The 27,210-nt window shown below is 36.6% G+C and overlaps 1 protein-coding gene across 1 annotated transcript in view; it reads left to right on the top strand.

Moving 5' to 3' along the window:
• The window catches only part of LOC125241967 (carboxyl-terminal PDZ ligand of neuronal nitric oxide synthase protein), a 253,034-nt gene that overhangs the window by 82,373 nt on the left and 143,451 nt on the right, over positions 1-27,210 (top strand). Inside the window, exon 2 of the mRNA XM_048150687.1 lies at positions 6,487-6,749. Coding sequence (XP_048006644.1) covers positions 6,546-6,749 — 204 coding nt within the window. The 5' untranslated portion in view covers positions 6,487-6,545. The remainder of the gene's footprint in view (positions 1-6,486; positions 6,750-27,210) is intronic.

Raw genomic sequence — 27,210 nt, 5'->3', positions numbered from 1 at the left:
GGACCTACGGAACTAATTAGGACAATAGATTGTCCTTTGAGTCGTCGGCACCCAGGCCCCTTCTAAGTACAGGTTTGTACAAGTTTCTAATGAGTCGGCAACGCACATGTGCCACTCCTTGAGTGACAGGCGTCCATAGGTTACAGTGACCGCTTTCCATCAGGCAGACCGTATGCCTGTTTCCCACCTACGTGGTACAAAAAAAACTGTCGACGAATTCACCTTAAACATTAAAAACAAAGTCAAAATCGATTGATTCGTTCGGGAGCTATGATGCCACAGACAGACATGTCAAGCGTCAAACCTTAAATTATTATAAAACACTCCGTCGTTTTTGCGTTGGTGGTTAAAAACAAGAAACTTCCTTCAAAACTATAATAAAACACAACTTTCTATGAAAATTGGTCAAGTGCGAGTCGGATTTCGACATTTCCATACAAACAGGTCATGAGCGCCTGACGAAATGTAATGGCAACGTACACTAAATTTCGTACTTAGATTTCGCGTATATTTCGGAAACAATAAGAGATAGAGCAAAATGGACTTCTGATTTTGGTTGTCGATGGCACAATTTTTTTGTTTTCGTATATATACACCTTTTTTGGACCTATGTGGGCAATATTATGGTCAGTGAAGTTCTAAACGGTCTTAAGTGCCTCTTTTTTAGTAGGAACTTAAGTCATTTTGGAAAATGTTTTTTTTTTTTTAACAATTTCTATAACAAACGAAACAGAAATTAATTTCTTTATACCTGTCCAACGCGATTACAGCATTTTAAGACGTTTAGTAACTACTTGCAGCGGCAGTGAGTGAAATTCGTAATCTGAGTTTTTTTCTCTTAAGTCCGACTTACGCTTGACTGTAGATTTCTAATAGGTTTTCCTGTAATCTACAGGTAGAGGACTATCTCGTGTATTTTTTTGAAAATTTTACGCTAAGTAATTTCGGAGATAAGGGGGGGGGGGGGGATGGTCATTTTTTGCGTATTTTCTTAAATTACTTCTAAATTACCAAAATAAAAAAAATAAAAAAAATATACTTCAAATGCTTATAAAATGCTCTTTCATTTGATATGTAACACGATATAGTTTTAATAACTTTGATTTTTAATTTTCAATGTTACCCCCCAAAAGTGGCCCCTGTGATTAAATTTCATTTAATTAAATTACATGTCCGTCTTTGGGCCACAGGTTTACATATGTGTGCCAAATTTCAAGTAAATCGGTCCAGTACTTTTGGAGAAATCGGCTGTGACAGAGGGACAGACAGACACGCGAGTGATCCTATAAGGGTTCCGTTTTTCCTCTTTGAGGTACGGAACCCTAATATACCAGAAGAACAAAATTGGCTCGTACTTTCTTTATATATTAGAGCGTCCTTATGTCAAGCCATAATGATATCTTTGATAGAATAAGTAATATATAATATAATATATCCAATAATAAAGTATCCATTTAAAGCGAAACCGACACTTCTAAATATATAAAAGAAGATACTGGCTGACTGACTGGCATATCAACGCACAGCTGAAACCGCTTGCCCTAGAGATTCCAAATTTGGCAAGTAGGTTCCTTGTAGGGTGTAGAGGAGCACTAAGAAAGGATTTTTAAAAATTCACCTCCTAAGGGGGTGAAATGAGGCTCCAAAGTTTATATGGAAAAACAAGATTAGATTAGTACGCGGGCGAAGCCGCGGGAAAAAGCTAGTTATGTTATGATTAGCTAAGTTGACAACGATTTAAATGCCACAGATTGGCAAGACTTGTTTCAACCGTCAAACTTCCAACTAATTACGAAGTTTACTTAACGCGTGCAAAGTAAATCAAAATCACTGTCAAGCTTGATCTGACTATCTACGATACTTTAAATACTAAACGTTGTCAATGTCTGCTGCAGGAGAGTAATTAAATTCAGCGGCCGCGACGATCGCTAAAAGCTCTCGTCTTAAACTACCGTCTTGATACTTAAGTTTCAATTTACTGGTAACCGTCTTCGCTTAGAACATTAATCATGATCGGCTCCTCCACGGCTTGATTATCCTAATTTGTTATTATCAAATTAATCTTAACTTTAGACGGGGTGAAATCTGAAACATTTTACATTCTCTCTAACTCTAAACGTGTTTTAGATTTTTTTTTTATGTAGAAAAAAAATGGGAGGTTCGTCATGATCTATGTTTATCTTAAACAATCTCGAAAACCATTAAATTATATCATAATCCTGAATCGTATCGTTACCCGTGGTGACGGGTTAAGAACTTCACCACTCCCTTTCTCTCCTTGGGTGTCGACGGTGTCGTAGAAGTCGACTGCGGGATATCGATGGCTGGAACATGTGATGTGATGGGGAGAACACGTAAAAACTATTTTATTTCGTTTTATTGTACTGAACAAGTAAAATATTTTTTAATAATTAGATAAGTAATTCGACGATGTAATGTGTACCAAATTGACAATAGTCAATTTATAAGTATTGAAGTCGTGTATGACCATTATATGTCTATACGAGTTTGTGTTATACATGTAAGTTACTTTAACATGTTATACGTGTTTGTGCCTAGCTATCTGTTTAGTGTAATTTTTATTAAATATAAACGACTACCAACCGCTCTAACTTCTTATATACACGTGAAAATAGCAAATCAAATTATTTTCTTTTTGTCTTTTTTTGGTTTGCAATTTTTAAGTAATAACACTACTATATATAAATTTAAAACTGAAATAGATTACATATATTTCAGATAAAGTGATCAGACCAGATCAAGTTTCAGTTTTTGAATTCTTATATATACTTAATAAAACAGTAATGTGCAAGGTTTATATATTTTTAATATAATGTAACAGAACAAAACTGGACTTCTCCTCAAACTAATACTGCTATGACAAAAAAAAATCACTTCTACATGTTATTTAGCATGATTCTTCGCCCAGTGACAAAGGTCTATGGGGAAATAGGACTATATATTATGTAAAGTGTTAAAATGCCATGTATTCCCTTAGTGGCTGGCCATTGATGATTTCTATATCTTCCCCAAACCATTTTACTTCAAAGGTCTTTTTTTTATGCTATATTTGTTTAGTTTATCACACATGTGAGAGTTAATAAGTCCGTGTTCTCTTTTGAACAGGTAATCTACAACTGAAAAACACATTTTAATTAAATTAATGCACTTCTTCCAATTGATATTCTTCTGGCGAGATTTTATGATAATGACATAAACATGACAGGATTCCTTTATAATTATATATTTTTTCACAGATTTCGGGAGATAGGTCATGCCGGGCGATTTGTATAGAATACGCCTGTCGCAAGGTCTGCGCAACCCACACAAAGCACCAGTAATTGTAAAGATAATGCACGCACACACCTAATCCACACACACTTGTAGCTGGACGCTCCTATTGCGCAATACACGCGCATCATTTCAATGGTTCTGTACAGGCGAACGATAAGCGAGCGCGATCGCGCACGCACACAACGATAAATAGCGGGAACGCCTCGCCTCGTTTCCGAGAAAAATGTCTCACTGAGTGAATCGTTTTGTACACCGTTCATTGCGGCGCAAAACACTACACTGTTTACAATATGTTCCTTGTGTAGCTGCAATGTATAATTAACGTTTTAAAGCACAAGCAAACGTAAGGTTACATGGTACAACTCGGAGTATTACGTTGAATTCGTGTTTTATGTGAAATAAAAGGAAATAAATAGTATTTACCTATGAAATGTTATCCTATCGGCTTGGAAATTATTCAGGTCACTGCGATGTTTGCAAGTTATTATTGCACACTTCGGCATTTTGGATAAAACTCGTTTTTCGTCGGTGAACAGCGCGCGTGTACACTCGATGACAGCGGACGGCGAACTGGCGGCGGTGTAGGCCCAATGGGCCTACATCTGCGACCAGGCCGCGCGCGGCTTGTCCTCTCTATAGAATTTTTTCCTCTGAGATTTTTTTAGCTAAGTTAGCTTACTATTCACATGGGAGGTTGTCAAAAAAAGGGTGGTAATCTTTATGCATCACCATTTTTAATGATTGTAGATCATTAAATTTTCGACGCAGTTGTGCTTGATACAACTGTTGAATATCATTATCTGCTGAAACCGTGATTGGGATCATACGTCGGGGCAGAGCCTCCCAGTCATCGTCAAACGATAATTATATATAAAATGCCCTCTGTGGTATATTTCAAGGCACGCAGGTCATTTACGCACGGGTCACCAGTTCGATTGCCAGGTCGTATAGATTTATAGTAGTTCAAAATTGAATATTTAAAAAAAAAACCGATAGTCTACGTAATTGACAGTGTAAGACTCTCTTATTCTGGATTCTCTTATAAGCTGTTAGGGATTGCAATCCGGTCTGATATCCGGCCGGATTGGCCTTGAGGATTAAAAGTACCCAAATAGTAACTTTTTTTGTATGTTTTCAGCATAATATGAGAAATATGATGGTATTTTGCTTCACGATCAATAAACCAAAAGTTGAAAGCTTAGAAATCAACATTTTTATCAGGTAACAAGTAAATTTTACTAAAATAATCAGTCGCAAATAAATTCTATCGTTCTTTTTAAACTTTCATAGGTTAACAAAATTATTTTAACTATATTGTTTTACAATAATACCTATAGAGCTTTTAAGATACAATTAAGAACGGACATTATAACATTACCTACATGCATTATGAGATAACTATTTAATAAAAGATAATTATGTTTTGTGTTATTTTACAGTTCACTTTTCTCACACGCAAAGGAGAACTAAAAAAACTACAGTAGCTAAATTAAAGTCATCAAGAGTAATTGACCTTAGTATTATTTGCTATTGCTGAAACCGCAATCTTACTGGATACCTTTTAAAAATGTTTATATTTAAGCTTTGAATTGTTTTTTATGATTCTTGTAGCAATGTTCCCTCATACTTCTCATATCATGCTGAAAACGTTGTTGTTCTTGTAGTCCTTACGTCACCACAGAGATGCAAAGGGCCTTCTCAAGCTCGCGCCATGCCTTCCTATCTTCAGCTACCCTCGTGGCCTCGCTCCAGCTCGACCCGGTCGCTCGTAGTTCATCCTCAACGGACCGCTTCCATGAGTTTACAGTGCGCCCGTAGCCTAGGCTCCTTCCAGCGGCAGGCGATTTCCAGCCGAAAGAAATGGTTGCGTTATTTCGTTAGAGGGAACTCTTGGAATTGTGTGCTACCAATAATGTACTTTTTGTGTCGCGGTTTCCTCACTAATGGGTGTTTGCTGGCATATACTCAATAGGTATTGATTTCGGATAGTGTTTGGCCAGAAAATGCGAAGGATCGACCTCAGTGACATGTTAACGAAAAGTTTTGTCGTATGGCCCTTTGTCACTCTCCACTATTCCACATTTTGCATCCAAGCAAACAATTGCACCAATTTCACTACAGATTCAAAGACGGAAAGTTTAACGCGTCACTTGAGCACATTATATTACTTCCAAACGGCCTAGTAATGCAAAAAACGAACGTATTAAATTATTTTTTGGTTGGAAATAAGACCGGATTGCAATCCCCTGTTGAGCTACGTTGAAATGTATAGGCGTAAATGTAATTTTTTGCACTATTCTAACAAATTAGACGAGAGGTTGGCAACTTGTCACTGCAATGTCACAAATTCAACTTCTTGTTATTCGTATTTAATGAACGAGATATACAAGGATAGATACCAACAGTTAATAAATTTATTCGCAAATTATTTTTATCGTTGCTTACAAATTCCATAACTTCATATTGTTTTATATATGACAATTTATCACCCTGTACTGACTAAGATTCAACTCAGTAAAAAGGAATGTAAGCTGTCACTTCAATATCCTTACCTAAGAGTACAATCGTTGACGATCCGTGGCGAACGATATACTTACGGAAGAGCGATGGAGAGGGATAACTATAATACTCTACGGAGTCTGAACGATTTACTCTTTTATACCCTGTCTATCCCATCGCGGAAACCATAGGGTATTTCGGACCTTTGGGAGGCGTGCCGAAGCCAACACGTAGAAGCCCTTTTGACAATTTAATGAAATGTAAGAGGTACACCGGTACCGAGCGGATGCTGCCCTTACCCGCGTCATGGGATGCACGCAGAGGCAGCACTGATATAAGGACTATTAAATTTGAGATTTGATGGAAACTAAAATGAAATGTTTTTCATTACTTTAAGAACGGCCTCCACAAGAGGCATCAAAATCGCACCCACCGTTTACGAAAACCTCGAAAAAAATATTTCTATACATTGATGGATCCACCCTATAGTACTCAGTTCTATATCCTGTTATTGTTAGTAGTACCTATTGTTTCTGTGTACAAACTTTGAATACGAATAATATGTTTAGGTACTTATTTAGGACAAATATAATGGCGGTCTAAAAGCGAACAAATAGTGCCTCGGACGAGACCCTTCAAACTACTTATAGCGTTGGCATGACTAGCCGTTTCAAGCGGTTGTTTTTGTTGCAGGTCCCTTAATCAAGAGGCCGGAGCTTAATTTCTCTGGGATCGCACGAGAATGCGCCTCGATGTTTAAGAAAAGTAGCAAAGGTCGGTGCGTGCTAGTGATCAAGGCCCGCGGCTGGAAACGCATGCCCATGAAGCTGCTCAAGTGGGGCCGCAAGATGCCGTCCACGAAGCAGTACAACCCGGTGCCCAACGACGAGTACGACACGCGCATCCCGCTGCACCCGGACGAGGCCTTCACCTACGGCATCAAGTTCCAAGCCAAGGTATGTTACTGCCACCTGCTCGAATTTGTTTAGTTTTGTACTATTTACTGTATGTGTGCGCAGGACATTAAGATCACCATTTTTTTGTAATACTTTCAAAGATTAGCGCGTATCATTCTTTATCGATCCGAGGGCTATGATTAACTATGAAATTGTCAATGTTTGTATCATTTTAAAATCAACAGTGGGTACTAATCTCTACGTTATGGGGTTTTCTATATTTACTCTATGGAAAGTCCAATTTATCACGGAAGTGACTATCCATTCGACAAGTTGGGATGTTTTCAATATCAACGGAGAATCAACACAAAAAGTGAGTTCAAGCATGTCGAATAAAGCCCCAGTTTGGTGAAATCGAGCCTTAAACTAATTAGCAATGTAGGATTATAGCTACAGCTTTGTGGGACACCGCACACCTCGCATAAAGGAATCTCATTAATAGTGCATATTTCCCTGAGTATTAACATCCGTTTCATTAAGATACCCAAGGAAGGCTCATTATCTACGTTATCAATCAGTATGTAAATACAATTAGGCACTTTGTCTATTGGTGGTTACAAAGTTACAGACCCATATAAATCACATATTTAGGGTATACATATACGAATAGATTAATCAAACTGTTGCACTTACTTTTTGAACACGACTGTCCATATGATTTTTTGAGAAATAATCGAGAATGTCATATACTTTTGGCGCGCTGTTGCTAACTTCTTATACACTGTACCTACCTATCTATACATCATGTACTGTGTTTTATTGTATATTTTTATTCTATTCTATCTTTCGCCATTAATGAATTTTATAATATTTATCTCACAATATCTTATTTATAGTACTCTGAATAGGATATAAAAGCCCTTGAAACAACACGAATGTAATTTCATAGACCTTTACCGTAATCCAAGTATTCAGTACCTATTCATAAAAGCCTCATCAGGCTGACGTACATTAACTCCCAATGGTTCGGAATGAACTGTCGATTCTGCTTAATTGTCACTACACGAGCGATTTAAAGCGCTATTCAAATATAAATTGGCGAGTAATGGGAATACTAAATGTAGATCCCGGAATCCTGATGTACTGACTTTATTACGGTATCTGTACTACAGTAGCCTATGGAAGCCTGCCACTTCAGAGGCACATGCGCTACATGCGTTTTGCCGACCTTACGCGGCACACGCTTTGGCGACCTTATTCAATTGCAGGAACATAACACTACATTTATTATAGTTACATGTACGATCCAGTGTTATTTGGCTGCGGTTTTTGCAAGTTGAAGTAGTGGATACTTCACCCGTTGCATTTGCTCTAGATTTCGAATGAGATCCGCTGTGCTGTATCCTACTAAGCGACATGACATCCAGAATGTCCATGCCTTCCTCTCTTAAGACTCTTTACTACACATGTGTAACCGCAAACACATGTGCATTTCTAAAATTACTATAAGATACCATTCGTATGACAATAAAGTTACTTAGTGATATTAATTATCTATAGGTACATCCTTCTACGATTACTCATCAACAAAACGCGAAAGTTAGGTAATACAGAGATAAACCTATTGTTTCAGTCTTTATAATGTATTTTCTTATTGACTTTATAGCACCGTATAAGTAAACAAAAATAAACTACTTAATCCCTCGAATAAACATTATAAAGTACATTGTAATCTAAGGATTACTAAGTAATTGTTACAAGAAGAACAATTCAGAATTCAATTAGTAATATTTCCACTCTGCCGATCGCGCAATTTCGACGACAATAAATATTAATTCAGTGGAATGCCTTCATAGCGTTTATCTTACGAAGATGGCGAGAAAAATACGCTTAATTTGAATAAAATTTTAGGAATCGTTACTTAATTATTTTAATGAAAATCATCATAACAAGTATTTATGTCGTCGGACCTCGTGTATTAGGTTCAAGCTTAGATTAATAACACCAGATAGTGTGTCCGAACATCCTAGTGCAGCCATGCCAAGTGTGAATTTTTTTCGCACTTGTGTGATTGTATCCGAACGGCCCTCGCAGTACTCAATTTCAAGTCGTTCTAAAAACATCTCCCGAAAAAAAAATTAATTTGCGAGTAATATTGTAGTTTTTGTCGAGAATGGATGTTATAACACAACATATAATAAAAATAAACCGCCCGATATTACATTCCACGCGAAAGTATAGAGTTTAATGTGATATTTTTACGAAATCGTAAATACTAAAATTGAAATTTTTGTTGTCCGCCATTTCTTATAAATGTTGCCAGTCCAATGTTTTTTTTTTCCGCCAAATGATGTTTAAAATATAAGTAACAAGAATTTTAGGTTCTTTGCATGTATATTTAAAGAAATACATTTTAAAATGAAAAAAAATATTTTCCTAAGTTTTCTCAAAGACACAAATTTTGTTGTTTTATCGAAATTCTAATACTAGCTAAGTATTATAGCATAATGTTTCTTCATTTTAGATTTCTGACTAATCTGCTTCTGTCTGTCTGTGCAACGTACGAATGTCATGGTACTCGTATTTCAGTCAGTCTCAGTACAAGAAGTACTGAAATTGACTGAACTAGCATGAGAAATACGAACGTTTCCGGAAAAATACGAAGGAAAAGCTTTTCGCACTACTACAACTTTCGATATATGCCTGTACGTGGGAGCTAGAAAAGAATAATTCTTTCTCGCTCCCACTTACAGGATAGTAATTGGATGACTTTGGTGCGGCAGGGTCCTCGTACGGTCATGTGTTAGCACTATAATAACACTCCCAATTTAATTGTAGATGTTAAAAACAAATCAATAGCATAAGTAGAACAGTTCGTAAGATATTTGGAAATGTGACAGACAGACAGACGGACAGAGTCGCATCAAAAGGGTTCCTGCTGTACCCGGTTACTTCAGATGCTTAATAGGTAACCAAACAGAAATTTATTTGTATAGGCACTCAATATGTTTATTTTTAAAATAAATTCATTTCAACCATTACTTACAACATTTCCATGGAGCACACACTAAAAATTATTAAGTATGTAGTAATTAATTATTATAACCAAGTACAATGACTTTGTAAAAATCCCAACTTCGAGCGAAATCATTTTTCTCTGGCAACATTTTTTATATGCATGTGTGCGTGGGGTGAGCGTAAAACAGGCGCGTTCCACGCACACATCGATCGGGTTTTGGCTTCATTGTTGGCCGATGAGTTGTATGGAAACTAGTATTCTATATGTAATATTTCTATGGGTTCAAGCACATCTCGAACACTGGCGATCAAATATATGAAAGAGGCGCGTTCCTAGCACACATTCTAAGCTCGTGTAGGTGAACGCGTACCATGCTTGTATGAGTGAGATATGACAGGTCGACTGTTCGTGTTTTTGACAGGCGCAAACTGTAAGGTAACCGAGAGGGGGTGGGCGGCACTTTCAGCGGGGAGCAGGAATGGCCATACTGTACGATAGTACTCTTTATTATACTGTGGTTCAAGTGTGGTGACGGTTTAGGAACACCTCTCTTTTCCTCCCGCAGGTATCGTAAAGTCCGTAAAACTGGAACCTTAAACTAATTTTGACTTTTATTTCTTGAAACCTTCTTTTTGCAATGTGTTACTTGACATATTTTGACATGGATTAACTAGATTAAGCCATATAATGCCATCATCATCGAAAATCCATTTTGCACCAAGAGATATAATAATTAGCAGTTCTGAAACCAGGCCAAATTTAGAATAGTTTATACTTTTATTTATTTTAGTCTTGGTTTATATTAGTCTTGTAATAGTATTTTATACAATCGTGATATAATACAAAGCTTTTCAGTCGAGTACCATGTTTAGGCCACGAAGCTTTGCTGAGTGGCCTAATAGTACGGTACGAGAGTGAAAAGCTTAATTATTAGATCACTATTGTATACAATACTTTTTCTACGAGATCTTCATCATCAATGGACGGAAATATCATCATTCATGCAAGTTAAAATTAATGTTAATAGCGTCGTTCACCGTTGTATCAACATCGAATTACCTAGCAACCAATTGTTTGTAATAACCGTCTCTGATTGGCTGATAACGCGACAGATAAAAAAAAATGTGTTTCAGATGCCGACAAATTTGCCAGGTATCGCAAATTATTATAGAAATTGTATGAAGTTCTATTTTTGAAATTATTACAGTTAACTAAAGTCAACTATAATGAGATTATTATAGTTGAGTCGGAACTACCATAGAGTATCCAACACTGAAAAGTTAGCACTTTTAGTTTAGTCTGTGGTGTCCTAATTGACAGATTACAGTCGACGAGTAGAAAAAGTAACTTATGTTACACTTCATTTGTATTATCAACACATCAATAAAAATGTTCCCTATAATTGAAAAAGTTAAATTCCATTTCCATCTCAGATACGTCGTAATAAGAATAAAGCCTAAAAACGATTTAGATGATCGGATAGCACCGAGCAGTTTGAAAAAAAAACTGGTGCTTTAAATTAGAAAAGTACCTGCAATTTTTTGGGAGTCTCGTTAATGGAATCTGGGTCGTTATTAGTATACATCACTTACCTGTATCTACTATGAACAAATTTACCGAATGCTTTAGCTAGAACATCAACCCATTTCTGGACAAGCCAGGGAATGCGTATTCATTTAAAATTTCCCTAAGGATAAAATTAAACATATACAACACAAACAAGTACATAATTTGTTTGTTTGTTTAGCGACGTGTATTTTACTTTGAGTATATGTATAAATATGTTATTCCTATAACACCTGTGAGTCGTGACACAAACAGATAGAAGGTTGAACCTCGAAACGTTAATGATTGCTGATAATGAACTGAATGAATGGACAAAAAGAATATCAAACGACTAGAAAAAGAAAAGAAACAATAGAACATATAAAAAAAACTAGGTAATAAGTATTTGGACATGTGATATGACTCGAGGCCGAAAAAAAACGACTTCAACTAAATAAAATAAAAGTTTCAGGCGGTGTCATTCCAACAGGTTACCAGCTCCTTAAATCCTTAATTAAAGAGTTGGTAGAGGACCAGATGGTTCCGAGCACAGCTACTGAATAAATATAGTTTATTTTATAATAATATAATAATAAATTATTTATTTCGAATATTACATTCTTTCCAAGAAGGCATATTACAAATATTACTATGGATTAAGGACGCTATGTAGAACTAATCTATTCAAGAATTCATGAAGAACAATTTAATTTTATGAAGAAAAAAAATTGGAAACTATGATAACGCACGTTAGGTTACCGTTTTGAACATCATAATCTACAATTTAATTACTCTAGCTAAACTTAAGTTTGACGTTTAATAATAACTGTTCTTAGAGTTAATCCGCAAATATTAACTGTTCTTAGAGTTAATCCGTCACTATATAATTTCGTTTTTAGGGTTCCGTACCTCAAAAGGAAAAAACGGAACCCTTATAGGATCACTTTGTTGTCCGTCTGTCCGTCCGTCCGTCTGTCAAGACCCTTTTTCTCAGGAACGCGTGGAGGTATGAAGCTGAAATTTATATCAATTAGGTACTCAGGTCTACTGTCCCTTGAAGCTGTGAAAAAATCAAACTTCTAAGCCAACGCAATCAAAAGATACAGCCGTTTATGCCGCAAATTTTCGACACTTGCAAGGGAATCAAAACCTACAGGGTGCTTCCCGTGAACTCAGAATCTTGAAATTTGGTACGAAGCAACGTCTTATAGCATAGATAAAGTAAAAATTACGAAAACCATAAATTTTTAGTTACATCACATAATATATTTTTTTTTAATAATTTTAACCTTACTACCCATTTCCTCATAAACGCGTAGAGGTATTAAATTGAAATTCATACCAAATACTCAGGTCTATAATACCTTTAAGCTGTAACAAAATCAAACTTCTATGTCAACGCAATCAAAAGAAACAGCAATTTAAGCTGCATATTTTGAAACTCGCAAGTACTCGCAAGGGAATCAAAACCTAAAGGGTACTTCCAGTCGACCTAGAATCTTGAAATTTGGCATGAAGCAACGTTTTATAGCACACATAAAGGAAAAATTCCGAAAACCTTAGGTTTGTACGGAACCCTCGGTGCGCGAGTCCGACTCGCACTTGGCCGGTTTTGTTCACCTAGGGACGCATTTCAGCAAGAACTGTTTTGTCTTTTAATACAATAACAAATGTCAAATTGCTGGAAAGTAACAAACGGTTTGGGTAATACAAAATCTACCTATTAAAAATATGATTCTTATGTATTTAAGAGTATAGATACTTTTTCATTAGAAATTATTATTCGTAAATAAATGGAATCACAGATAAGCCGAGTACTTCGTGTTTCAATATTACAAGCACTCAACGCCTGCGTAAAAAGGCGTTATGCCAAAATAAGAAAAGGCGACGTTATCATCTTCTAGGGTTTATGTACTATGTAGATACTGCAGGATCTATGTACTATGTAGGTACCTAATATATTTTTTCTACTCCAGCACTTAAATCTGTCAATTAGATTATTGTCAGCGGTATCCAAATTAAGTTCATTTGAGTAACGATGAGAAAGTCTATTTGTCTATAGGTTCATAGGATTACTGCTAGCAGTAATCATATGAATATAGGAGTTCTGTTAATTTTTTTTTAAAAGCACAACTTCCATTTATCAGGTATGTTTTCATTTACAGTAATAAGTAACTTTTAATAAATAATATAATATTTAGGTTCATAATTTAAATCAAGATGAAAAAATAAACTTAAATGCGTTTTACATATTAGATATTGCAAAACAAAGGTAAAAATCATAAGTTTATCCAATAATTTTACATTCGACATTTAAATATTCTTGAACGCAACCACATTTTTCGTAATTGAAAACCGGCTTATTTTCTATTTCTCTTGTCTATGGTATGTTTGACATTTGTAAACTTATCACGAAACTATTTGAACTATTTCGGTGGTGTGTAGTTTGTTTTAATTCGACGTTATTGTGCAAAAACATAAGTAATTATGAGTGATTCTGGTAAAAAATTCACTTCCGAAGAAATCAAGGCTATGGGCGCTCAAAGTGACTGACAATTTGTTACATGAAAAGTCAGATAAAGCGTACCAAAAATGTTATGATTGTTTTGACATGGAAATTGCAAAAAAATGTTTCAACTTTCTCTGAAACGGCGTTGTTGGCATATTTTGAAGAATTGTGCAACAAGTTCTCGCCATCAACATTGTGGACAGAATACTCAATGCTACGACGATCCACACAAATATTCCCATTCATTACATGAAGTAAGTAACTAACCCATTTTATTATTCTCGAATAGGTATGTATGTGGCTGTCGTAGAAAAAGTATAGTATACAATCGTAACATTATGAAGGCTATAAAAGTCTCGTACCTTACTTAGGCCACTCGGCAAGCCTTCGTGGCCTAACCGCGGTACTCAACTTTTATAGCCTTCATAACGTTACCGTTATATAATATACTATTGAAAAGGTTACATTTGGTAAAAATCGATTCTAGCTTTTTGTCAGAATAATTTTATTAATATCAATGTCCGTCTTTAAAAAAACAAAATAAGCGCGTTACAAAACACGGAGAAACTAAAAAGCAAAAAGTAATAAACCTTTGAATTCAGATTTCTTATCGTATTGCAATAATCTAAACATCCAAATTATAAACAAATCAATTATTTTTGTGGTCGGTACCAGACCTGTTCGTCGCCTTGCTATTGCCTGTTTGCCCCACCCAACCATACACAGGCTGGTACCGACTCCAAAAATAATTGATTTGTTTATAATTTGGATGTTTAGATTATTGCAATACGATAAGAAATCTGAATTCAAAGGTTTATTATTTTTTGCTTTTTAGTTTCTCCGTGTTTTGTAACGCGCTTATTTTTGAAGGCGGTTTTATTTTTTGTTAAAAAGTTAATTTATTTGTTGATTTTTAGTGGTTCCTAGTGATATTATATGTATCAGTGCGAATATATGTACAGTAGTGAAAGAATTATCCTTTAACTCCTAACCATTGAGGAGTTGACCTTCCATCATCAGCTCAGCCACATAAAATTACTACCGTCAGGCGTAAATACTGGTGTACCTTTGAAAAATACACTAAAAACATTACATGTGCCTATAACATTTGAAGAGTTCCCTCGATTTCTCCAAGATCCCATCATCAGACCCTGACTTGGTGCCAATGGGACCAACTCAGGGTTATACCCGTTCGATCAAAAAAAAATTTTGAAAATCGGTCCACGATTCTCGGAGATATCGAGTAACATACAAAAAAAAAAATTCAGTTGAATTGAGAACCTCCTCCTTTTTTGAAGTCGGTTAAAAAATATAAATAGCATTTATTCGCTAACTAGCTATTCAAAACTATAACGCATTGTTTCACCGAGGATTTTTACGAAATTATTCCCCTTTGTAATGCGAATCGGTTTGATGAAATGAATTGCTTCTAAATTTGGCGACATTTTACGCTTCTAATTTTATAGTACCTACCTATACAGAAGTAGACTCCCTATTCACCTACGTAGAAGTTTCCTCGAGATGTCTGCAAGGGTTTAATGAATTCATAGATCCCTCGCGAGAGCCCCGCAAGAACCCTATCGGTAAATGTATGCAAAGAAGTAACCAATCGCCCCGATCCACCGAAGAGGCTTCTAAGCTAGGGATTACTGGCTCTAGTGACGTTCCCTCGCCGTAGTCCATCTAGTAACTTACTAGTTAGACATTGCCATTAATTTATGCTCAATCTTTTTAACCTTCGTTTAAAATGTAAATCGCAGATAATCTATTTTAGCTAAGACACGTCAAGATGACGTGGAATATCTACGGAACCTTTACAAGAGAAGCCTATTTATAAAAAGGGGCGAGAAAGGTCCATTCAACGTGGCACAATGACGCGGTCGCGTAGGGACCCGTCCATTGAATTTCGTTTTTACAACAACAAGGACCAGCGTGAATTCGCTCATTCTATTTCTTTTGATTCGTTCTCTGGGCTAATGGAATAAAGATTTTATTAAGTGGCGATATAATATGTACATAACTCATTTTGAATGTCCGATCCATATCGTAACTAGATCAAATAATATTTGAATGTAATAGTCAATGTACAACTTTTTCTAGAAATCAGGTTTTTTTGGAAATATATTTTTTCTACTTGTCGACTGTTATCTGTCAATTAGAACACCACAGACTAAACTATAAGTGCTAACTTTTCAGTGTTGGATACTCTATGGCAGTTCCGACTCAATTATAATAAGCTCATTGTAGTTGACTTCAGTTAACTGTAATAATTTCAAAAATAGAACTTGATACAATTTCTATACTAATTTGCGATACCTGGCAAATTTTCCTGCATCTGAAACACATTTTTTTTTATCTGTCGCGTTATCGGCCAATCAGAGACGGTTATTACAAACAATTGGTTGCTAGGTAATTCGATGTTGATACAACGGTGAACGACTCTATTGACATTCATTATACCTTGCATGAATGATGATATTTCCGTCCATTGATGATGAAGATGATGACTCGTAGAAAAAGTACTGTATACAATAGTGATATAATTAAGCTTTTCACTCTCGTACCGTACTATTAGGCCACTCAGCAAGCTTCGTGGCCTAAACATGGTACTCGACTGAAAAGCTTTGTATTATATCACGATTGTATAAAATACTATTAAGTCACATTTATAATTCAATATCTACCTTTATAAAGTTATCTGAAATTATTTTTTGTGTTATTTTTAAGGTTTAGCAGGTATTTTCCTTGCCATTTTTTCCTATTCCATTGTATCCTAATGCTATTGCAATAGGCGCGCGCTCTGTCGTATATATCTATTTATAAAACTTCAATTACCACAGGGTGGCTAGCCGAATGGCACTAACGCTCACGAAACGCTCACGAAACGAAGCGCTAGTAGATATCTATCTCTATCGCGCTTGCGTATTGGCGCGACAGAGCCAGCGGCGTATCGCTTTCGTTTGGCGTCGGAGAAATGCCATTCGGCTACGGGGCCAGGTATATTGCACGCGAACCTCTGGCACGCCACATCGAGAACCGCCAATATTGCTACCAGTATTTGCAATCAATCCAAAGTTTAGGGATGTTTGTTTATCCTGACGTCCCATTTCGAGAGCTGCCAACAATGGGGGCAATGTCAATTATAGATGGTCGATTTTGCGCTCACTTATATTACGACGGGTAAAAAAGAGACAAAATTGGGGAAGTTTTAATTTAAAATGCCGACATTGTCTTCTTAGGCCGTTTTCACATTATCCGATCCGATATCGGATGTCGGACCGACATCCTACATCCGATAAACGCTTCCGATAGTGTCGGATGTCGGTCCGACAAAACGCATTGTTCCAAATCAATGAAGTATGATTTTGTATCAAAGAATATTTAAAAAATGGTTTATATTTAATAATTATAAGCACTATATCCTAAATATTATATTGTAAAATTAAGATAACGAGCATAAAAAATACTCAGAGTGTCAGGCAAAATAAATAATTTTACATTCAACTATATCTACTAAAAGATGAAAAAACTAATATCTGCAATTCCGACCGATGCATTACAACCTTTTTTTTTCAATGGGAATTTTCAACTAATTTGAATTTCGATCATTAGCAGCTGTTTAATAGACGCCATTTTTGTCACGCACACTACTACAAACGTATATATACATTATATACGCACACAAACAAATATTATCGGCCGACAACTGGCCCGGGTCCGGCAAGCCAAAAAATGTCGGAAGCGTCCTGCCGATATCGGCAGTTCCATGGTGCCTCGGACAAAAACTGTTGTAGGAGATTGCCATCGGCATTAAATCCGCAATTTTTGCGTTTTATATCGATTTTTAGTAATAATGATCTATTAAATACATAAATGAAGACCTGGAAGCGCATAAATCTTACATTTTACATCCTTCCTACATCCGATATCGGATCGGATAATGTGAAAACGGCCTTAACGGACATCTGTTATCATTGCAAATGTTAAAAACTTTTTGGAACACCGGTTTGTTTATTATCAATTTATTCAGATAAACAATCAATTATAAGAATAACATTACAGCTTGTCACGATTGCCTTTTTCAATATTTGTTTTTATTTTTATGAAATGAGATTGGTCCCTACGAAAAATATTTCCAGGGTTATATTATTTTACGCTCACGAATAATTGAAGAGCTTTGTTTTTAGAAATAATTATTCTCATTTTTGTGTCCCACATTAGATTCAGGATAAAATAACTTTGAAGGCACCTTAAATAAAACTCGATAGCTACACATTTTTTATTAAGGTACAGCGGGACAAATCTCGACTGGGGGGCAATTGTAACTAATCCATTTTTTCCATTGTTATACTATGATGTTGAGTTGTACATGTACCCACTGAACACGCCTACCATATATAACCGGTGGACACTCTATTTAATAATGCTAACATTGTGAAACATGGAAAAAATGGACCAGTTACATTTGCCCCCCAGTCGAGATTTGCCCCGCTGTACCTTAACTAGTAGTTTTTTAAGTACCTATGTACCTATTGTATTGCAGAATATTAATTAAATTTTAAATTACTTTTGTCAAAGGGAAGTTGTTAATAGGTATGTTCCTGTTTTTTTAAACCTTTTCTTTTTATTATTCCTTTGTTTTTTCTCGTGATTACTAAGTTATACTGCAAGGAAGCCGTGCATTATGAAAGTGTGTTTGTACTTAATATAGGTGATTAAGTAATAAGTTAGTATAATATTGTTATTATAAAAACAATTGACATGGGTTTAGTTCTATGACCACGACTACAATACGAATTTTACTACAAATCATAAATACCTAAAGTGTTTAATTAAAACCACATATTATTATCCGATACAAACAAATATATACGTGTATTCATTAAGATCTAATTACAGTAATTACATATAAATGCCAGTATCCTGATCCTGACTGACTGATTCATCAACGCAGAGCCGAAACATACCAGAGATATGAAGCAAATTACTTCCTTAAGGAAGTCAATAATGTGATGAATTCTTGGGTCTATTTTTCAATTTTTTTTAATGCATGCATCAATATAGAGAAATAAATCCACGCGAACAAAGTCCTGCACAAGTTGCACATGCACAACAGCTAGTTCCTTAATAGTTTGCCTACCCCCGGTGTATATGTATATATGTGATATTGATATTATTTGATATCAAACAATCACGATGATGATGTTCTCCTGCTGTCCCAGATCAGGCTAAATAAGGGTCTTAGGACAATTTTCCAGTTATTCTGGGCAGCTTAAGCTCCTTTCAGCAGAATTGTGTTGAGCCAAACTACTTCTCACGGCCCAGCCACGACATTGGTCTCAGCGGTGAGCGGCAGCCATACGTGCGAATGAAAACCCATTCCATGCCATTGGCCATTCCGTCGAAGGAACTTTATTACTATTCTATGTCAGTGTAAAATTGTTTATTATCTGTGTGCTTTCGAATAAAAAATATTCTATTTTATTCTATTCTATTCTAAAAGTCCCATCGCTGTGTCTCGCTCACGCCATATGGCCGCCGCTCACCGCTGTCGCGCTTAGACCAATGTCATGGCTGTGCCGTCAGCAGATATGCTTTAATATTGTTCCTAAACTCCCTCTTTGTACACGGGAGTGGGTAGTATTGTAATCTGTCCCATAGCAGGCTCTCTTTCCAGAGGTGCCGAACATTTTCACGGCCTCTTATTTCGAGAGGCCTTCTCGGCCGACCGTTCAATCACTCTCTAGGGGACGGACTTATTTTCCCTCGGATAATCCTCCCACCTGCTATTTTTTCATGAAGGAAAACATTATCTGCCCCAATACAATTTACCGTATACGCTACTCAACTCAACGGACGCTAAATATAAATTTCTAGGAACACATGTTAAATTATCGTCTAATGAAAATATTTTAACTTGTGCCAGCCTCGGGCACTGGAGGCCTTGGTTTTTTCTTTAATATATGTAATTTATTTAAATTTTTATTTAAGTTTTATATTAAATACAATTCATATAAATAGTAAGGTTATTATCTTATACCTTTAAACGAGCAATTCTTGTATATGATCTCGGAAATGATTTCGCTGTTATGTGGGGTTTTCGGGGGTGAAACGCGAATTTTCGAGTTTTCATGCGTTTTTCTTTCGCGTTAGTAAACGCAAAATATGGTCGTTAATTTCGCCGACCGCGCATCGGTTGAGCGTAGCTGTCGTAAGAGGTTGGTCTAATGTTCGCAGGCACATCGAGGATGTCAGGGTTTCGAATCCCAGCCAGTGATAGTTTTTGTTTTTTTTGTATTTATAAGATTTTTTTATCTAAAGACGTGATATAGGTAATAAAAAATAGAACCGAGCGAAGCTCGGTCGCCCATATATTAACAAGATTAAAGCACAAGAGATGCATTGAAAATGGTTTTATATTGTTTAATGCTCTTTATCCATTATCATAAATGTATAACTTAATAATGAAGATTAACGCATTCGTGAAACAGCTACCACAACATATTTACGGCTACCGCAACTTTTTCATTTAAGTAGGTATTTACTTCTTTTATTTTGTATAATGTTTGCCGAAAACAGCCTGATTTTCATATTTATGTGTACCTTTTTAGTTCTTGATTTTACTTAATATACCTAACCTTAAATCAAAAAACAAATTTTAAACTGATTTATTTTAACACACTTTGGAAACGTTTGTTGGTAACTACAATTACTAACCCAAAGTCCCCCCAATATTGGGATCTTAATGAATTGTCAAATATTTGAGCGTGACCGCATTGGTGCCGTAATTACGTTGGAGGAATTTAGGTTGGTTTCAGGACGGGCAGCCGCCCGCAGGAGCTAACTTATTGCCGTCCCACTTGGTTGTACGGTCGAGTTCACAAACATCTTTTCACCACACCAACTGTTAAAGGCTTACTTTGCTATTCGAAAACAGATAGCAAAATTTTCTTTTTATCCACAAGAGTGCAAAGTAATTTCATACAAATTTTAACTTGATGTCTTAAGCTGGCTGGTAGAATTTACCTATAAATGATGATTTTGAATCATAAATATTAAATAAATTGGTGGATTTGATTTAATTTGATGTTTTCTATTTAGTACTTTGTTCGGGTTGGTGTGGTGAAAAATTTTGTGTTTCACTCGGTGGCAAAGTTTGTTTAACCTTCGTGCCTTGAAACCCTCGCAACGCTCAAGATTCCACTTTTTGAACTACTCGCTACGCTCGCGGTTCAATATTGGAATCTTTCGCTTGCTCGGGTATCAATATTGGCACGTGCGATTAAACAACTACTTTGCCCCCTTGTAAAACAAATAACTATTAAAGCCACATGCCAAAAATATGCCAGGCTGATGTATATTTGGCATGTTGTTTTGTAAAGATACGTATGTACCGGGATAAAACCAGGCCAAGTTACAGGCCATCATAGCTATGCAACAGATGGCTGGATTTAAGAAATATGTACATTTGTTGAAGTAGGGAACAGATTATCTATAGCCCCGCGACCGATAGCTGGAGACCCGGGTTCGATTCCCGGCTTCGCCACCAGTGGGCTTGATGGCTTTGGCTTTTATATGGTATCTATTTCAGTTTAAATAAGGTATATTTGTTGCTAGAGGATTATTAGGGTTCCGTACCAAAAAGGTACAAAAGGAACCCTTATGATGCGACTCTGTCTGTCTGTCCGTCTGTCACATTACTAAATATCTCGAGAACTATTTACGAGGGTCATGCCAAAAGAAGTTAGATACTCCATGGTCATTTGATTGATACTGGCCAGTTATACACCAATATAAAGGTAGGTTATCTGCTTATAAATTTAAAAATGGAACACTTGGAAATTCTTAGGATTCCTTTTTTAATTATTTTTTTTCTAAATAATTTTGGCGGGAATTTTCCGCAACAATGGAGCTTACTCGACGTGATTTTCGAAAAAAGGTTTAACACCTCAAGAGTGTTTTGAACTTTTAGTCTCGACTTTTGGAGAGTCTGCGTGTTCACGTGCAACTGTTTTCAATTGGTTTGCTGAATTTAAAAGAGGACGGGAGAGCTTTGAAGATGAGGCGAAGACCGGACGGCCGCCAACCGCAGTCACTGAAGAAAATGTAAAGACTGTGGAAAAAAATATTCGTGCGAACCGACGAATTACATATGTAGAGCTCGAGCGTGAACTGGGCATTGGATCAGCAGCATTGCAAACTATAATTCATAGTAAACTGTCTCTTCATAAGCGTTGTTCAAGATGGGTGCCGCACAAGCTCACCGATTTACAGAAAGACCGTCGCGTGGATTGGTGCAAATTTATGATAGATAAATTCGACGCAGGCGAGAACAAAAACGTATATGATATACTTACAGGTGACGAAACATGGCTATATAACTACGATCCCGAAAAAAAGCGACAGTCCACAGTATGGTGTTTTGAAGATGAGCCGACGCCAACAAAATGTCGCCGAACCCGAAGCATACAAAAACAAATGGTTGCCTCATTTTTCTGCAAGACGGGACATATTGCTACAATAGTGCTAGAAAATCAAAAGACAGTTAATTCAGAATGGTATGTGACAGTTTGTGCCCCAAGAGTACTGTCAGCTTGGTGTGACAAGCGGCCGAAGTCAGGAACCCGGCACCTGCTCTGGCACCACGACAACGCTGCCCCGCACACTTCCGCTAGAACACTTGACTATTTCAGCTCAAAAAACGTGACTATTCTGCCCCACCCCCCATATTCTCCTGACCTAGCCCCCTGTGATTTTTATCTTATTCCTAAAATTAAAGAAAAATTAAAAGGAAGGCGATTTGAGAACAAAGAAGATGCGTTGGCTGCGTATAATTACGAAATTTCTGAGGTGTCTAAAGAAGAGTGGTCATCGGTATTTTCTAAGTGGTTTAGACGGATGAAAACGTGTATACGTGTTCACGGTGAATACTTCGAAAAAATAGATAGCTGTAATAAATAATAAAGTATGTAAATTTTGAGTATCTAATTTCTTTTGGCATGACCCTCGTATGCTATCGATTTGAAATTTGGCATAGTTCTAGTTATGGACATTGTTAACCTCTACAAATAGAAACTACTATATACAACTTCTAGTCGAATCTTTAGAGTCATGTAAGAAACAAGAACATAAATAAATAATAAATAAATAAATAAATAAATATTGGGGACACCTTACACAGATCAACTTAGCCCCAAACTAAGCAAAGCTTGTACTATGGGTGCTAAATAGAAAACATCTATGACTGAGGAACAAATATCAGTGCTCATCACACAAATAAATGCCCTTACCGGGATTCGAACGCAGGACCGCGGCTTAGCACTAGTAGGCAGGGTCACTACCGACTGAGCCAGACCGGTCGTCCAAATTACTTTAACTTTTGAAAGTTTATACGGATTCGGAACCCTCGGTGGGCGAGTCCGACTCGCACTTGGCCGGTTTTTTTTAAATGTTGGCGAGTAGGTATCAAAAACTGTTTGAGAAAATAAGCTATTGAATTTACTCGTATACAGTACTCACGTAGTTTCCAATGACCTCTTTGAATATTGTGATAAGTGCCAATACAAATAATTACGATTTTCTTTCGTTTTATTCATTGATTATCTTATGGCAAACTCATTATTCAATAGGATTACTAAAAATACCTTTTTATTGCACCGTATCGAGTGCCCTAGATCACCTAGATGGGCAAAGCAGAATTAGCTATCAACGTGAAAAATCGTTTCAGCAAGCGTAGCCGAAAGCGGATTGTGAGTTAACACGTTCACTACGATGATAGCCAAGACCTTAATCTGTTTACTCCTGTGACGCCCTGCCGGGAATACCCGATGAATTTTGCATCTAGATTAAAAGTCTCGTTTTTTCGTCAAAAAAGTGGCTTACGTTATGTTGCCAAAATGACAACAAATTTTATATTGTGAGATGATGATTTGCATCTTTTTATAAATTCCGGTTAATTATAATAAACTAGCTTTTGCCCGCGGCTTCGCACGCGTTAGAAAGAGACAAAAAGTAGCTTATGTCACTCTCCATCCCTTCAACTATCTACACTTAAAATATCACGTCAATTCGTCGCTCGGTTTTGCCATGAAAGACGGAAAAACAAACAGACACACACACTTTCCCATTTATAATATTATAGTATGGATTTATAATATTAGTATGGATATACCGGTGACGGGTTAAGACTTTCACCACCTCCTTTCTTACCATGGGTGTCGTAGAATTCTACTGTGTAACAGTGGCGGCTGGTGAAAATTTCTGCTAGGCAACACTAAGAATCCTACCTTAACATTAGGTACTTTAGTAGTAATCAATTTTAGGCAAGCCGGTTTGTATGGACCAGCCGCTGCTGCTGTGTAATCATATCCGAGCAGTCATCTGGTGAAGCTCTAATAAAAACATGAGTTCGATCAACAAATAGCCCGCAAGGGTTAATTTTGATAGAATAGGATAGAATAATGTTTATTCAGGCAACACACATCATTACATTACAAGAAAAAATAAAGTACAAAGAAACAGTTATACAATCTAGAAGAAGAATACGATACAGACATGAACAGAATATGTGAAGCTGAAATGGTCTCCACTCAGCAATGCAGTTGCCACGACTAAGCGTTGCCAACGGCGCTGGTATTCTGTGGAGCCAGCGAGGAGTGCGGGACAGCATATTGCGCGACTTAAGTAATACAGTTATGTAATAAATACATACGTATTATAAATAGGGATTATATTAATTTATAAATATAACTGGCTGGCAACCTGTCACTGCAATGTCACAGTTTCGTTTTCTTTCAACCCCTTATTTGCCAAGAGTGGCACTGAAGCTTTAGTAGTTTCATGTGTTCTGCCTACCCCTTTATGGGATACAGGCGTGATTGTATGTATGTATGTATGTATGTATGTATAAATATTAAGGATGTGATTGTTCCAGCGTTATAAGTACACAGCTACTAGCCGTAACGCCCCGTAAGTACCAGCTGCGTTCGATTCATTGATAAAATTGTCCCAAATGGAATCATTTGATGAGTATAATATTTTACTAAAGGGTATTTATTACCTCCAAAAAATAAACTGTTATCTTTGAGCCGATAATTTCTTGAGTCATAGATTCTTGAGTTTCTAGCTTCTGCAATGCTTGGCTCTCATTTTCAACGCCATGTGCCAGAGCTGCTAGGCTGCTCTGCATGAGCCAAATTCCTTTGATACAGTATGTTTTTTTACTAGGGGAGAAGTGTTTTTTGCCGGTTGTCTTTTGCATAAGGGACCAAAATTCGACGCAGTTATTATCTTTTTCCTAATGTCTAACCAGTCGCTGGACTCTCTTTGTAAGACAGTGGACCTTTCGATACGGTCTCGATCCGACACAAGGGCTTCTAAATTTTTGAGAAAACAGTCTTTCGCTTTCTCCATTTCCTCCACCGTCATATCAGGAGCTGAACTACTTGGTCCATAGTCATGCAGTGGCTTACTTTTAGCACGATATTTTCTTATTTTTCGTACCGGATTGGATGTTTCATATTCATCTTTCTCTTTGACGCTCGCTTTTTTCATGTCTATTATCTTATACGACGATATTGCGGACTCATCATAAAAAGAATTCACAGCATCAGAACATCTTCCTTGGTATTCTCGTCGTTGAGCAAAATTTATTCTTTTGCCACCTACTATTTTTGCAATAACGATTCGAATTTTCATTATTTATTTGTTTTCTAACAGGCAATGATTTTTTATTCCGCCTCAAAGCTTTATTCCCCCTTGTTTTAATGACACCTAACCACGCGGAAAAAACTAACACAGACCCGTCGTCTAAAAGCGCCACCGCGCGACTGAAGAGACCATATGTTATACGAGTATGAGCCATCGCAAATGGTTTCAATTAAATAAAAAAAAATGTTTTTTTCAGAAACAGGGTTAGTAGGTCTTAAAATTAGGTTAATAATTGTGAAACATATCCTTTGCGGATTTATAAATAAATAAAGAAATAATTTATTGTTAAAACAAGAGGTTATAACTTTGGAGTCATTTTCTGTGGAGCAAAGTTGTTCAATTCAAAAACATACTTACCAGATCCTGAAATGTAACTTAATTATATCGTTTCCAGATTTTTCCATGTTTTCCTATGTTTCTAACGGCTTCAAAAATCGTATTGCGTATTGCGTCTACGGAAATATATCGCCTTAACTATTTATAATAATAGAAAGTCACATCTTATTAGTACATGCTCGTACATATTTATGTACACTATAATTAATCAAGATACACTATAATTATATTCTTTGAAGTAATTGGGTCTTCTCCTGCCCTGCAGAAAAGTGTCTTGCCAGCGTCTCGTTTGTCGCAACCATTGCAATTCTTGGACTGCTTCAGGAAGCTGATAGAGTTTCATAAACCATTCACTAAATACATTTTGTTTGGAAACAGATATCCACGTGTTACTGAAACTGAATCATTACAGTCGCGTGATATGGCCTTTTGCGTCTCGGTGCGTCCTTATCGCACTTTTTGTAACTGAAAAACAGCGAAACCGTTGCGGTAACCAGTTCATCACCACAATTCTATGATCGCCGAAGCCGACAGCGAAATAATTCTGTCTGGCAATCTCGCGCCTGTACTAATTACAGGTCCCGTAGCCGAATGGCATTTCTACGACGCGAAACGAAAACGAAACGCCCTGAAAGGTAGTTTAGCGCGGTCGCGCCAATACGCAAGAGCGATAGAGATAGATATCTGCGAGCGTATCGTTTCGTGAGCGTATGAGCATTCGGCTACGTACGCTGACCCTCTAAATGTTTTTGGTGTAGGTAGTGTCAGTACTTATTGAATGAACCATAAAATTTTAAAGAATTAAGTAAATACTAACGCAAGTTTCAAGTAAAGATTATAGGCATCATCAGATAATAGAAAACAATAAACATGGTCGCACGATCGCAGTTTTTGAGAGAAAAAAGGAAGATGTTAGACCACATCTTCAAAAAGTATGGTGTTGTAGACAGCCGTTTCAGTCTTTCTGAAACATTGTTTATACATTGATGAACATTGTACCTGAAACATTATATCTCACGCCGTGCACGTACACTATGCGAGCTGAAATATTGCTTCTGTAAACGTCTGCGTTGCGTTTTAGTAACAGTGTTGTCCAAACAATGTTTATACCTAATGATTAAGGGCCAGTTGCATCAACCACGTTGACGGATACTTCACTCGACAGAAGTCGTTGGAAGTGACCATACAAATAAATAAGTAGTGTAGTTAGCGAACGCTAAAGTGATGACGGACGGTTTGATGCAAACAACCCTAAGTGGCTTCAGCTAACCACTCGCTATTTATCTATAAAATAACATGAAACTGATTAGAACTAGGACCACACGCGCCAAAAGTTGCAGTCCAAAAAAGTCTTAATAATTATGAAATCAGAAAATGGTTTATAGACATCACGTACCGTACCA

Source organism: Leguminivora glycinivorella, chromosome Z (assembly GCF_023078275.1).
Source record: "Leguminivora glycinivorella isolate SPB_JAAS2020 chromosome Z, LegGlyc_1.1, whole genome shotgun sequence".
NCBI classification, from domain to species: Eukaryota; Metazoa; Arthropoda; class Insecta; order Lepidoptera; family Tortricidae; genus Leguminivora; species Leguminivora glycinivorella.
The sequence above is the reverse complement of the archived record's forward strand: the minus strand, read 5'-3'. Positions and strand labels throughout refer to the sequence as shown.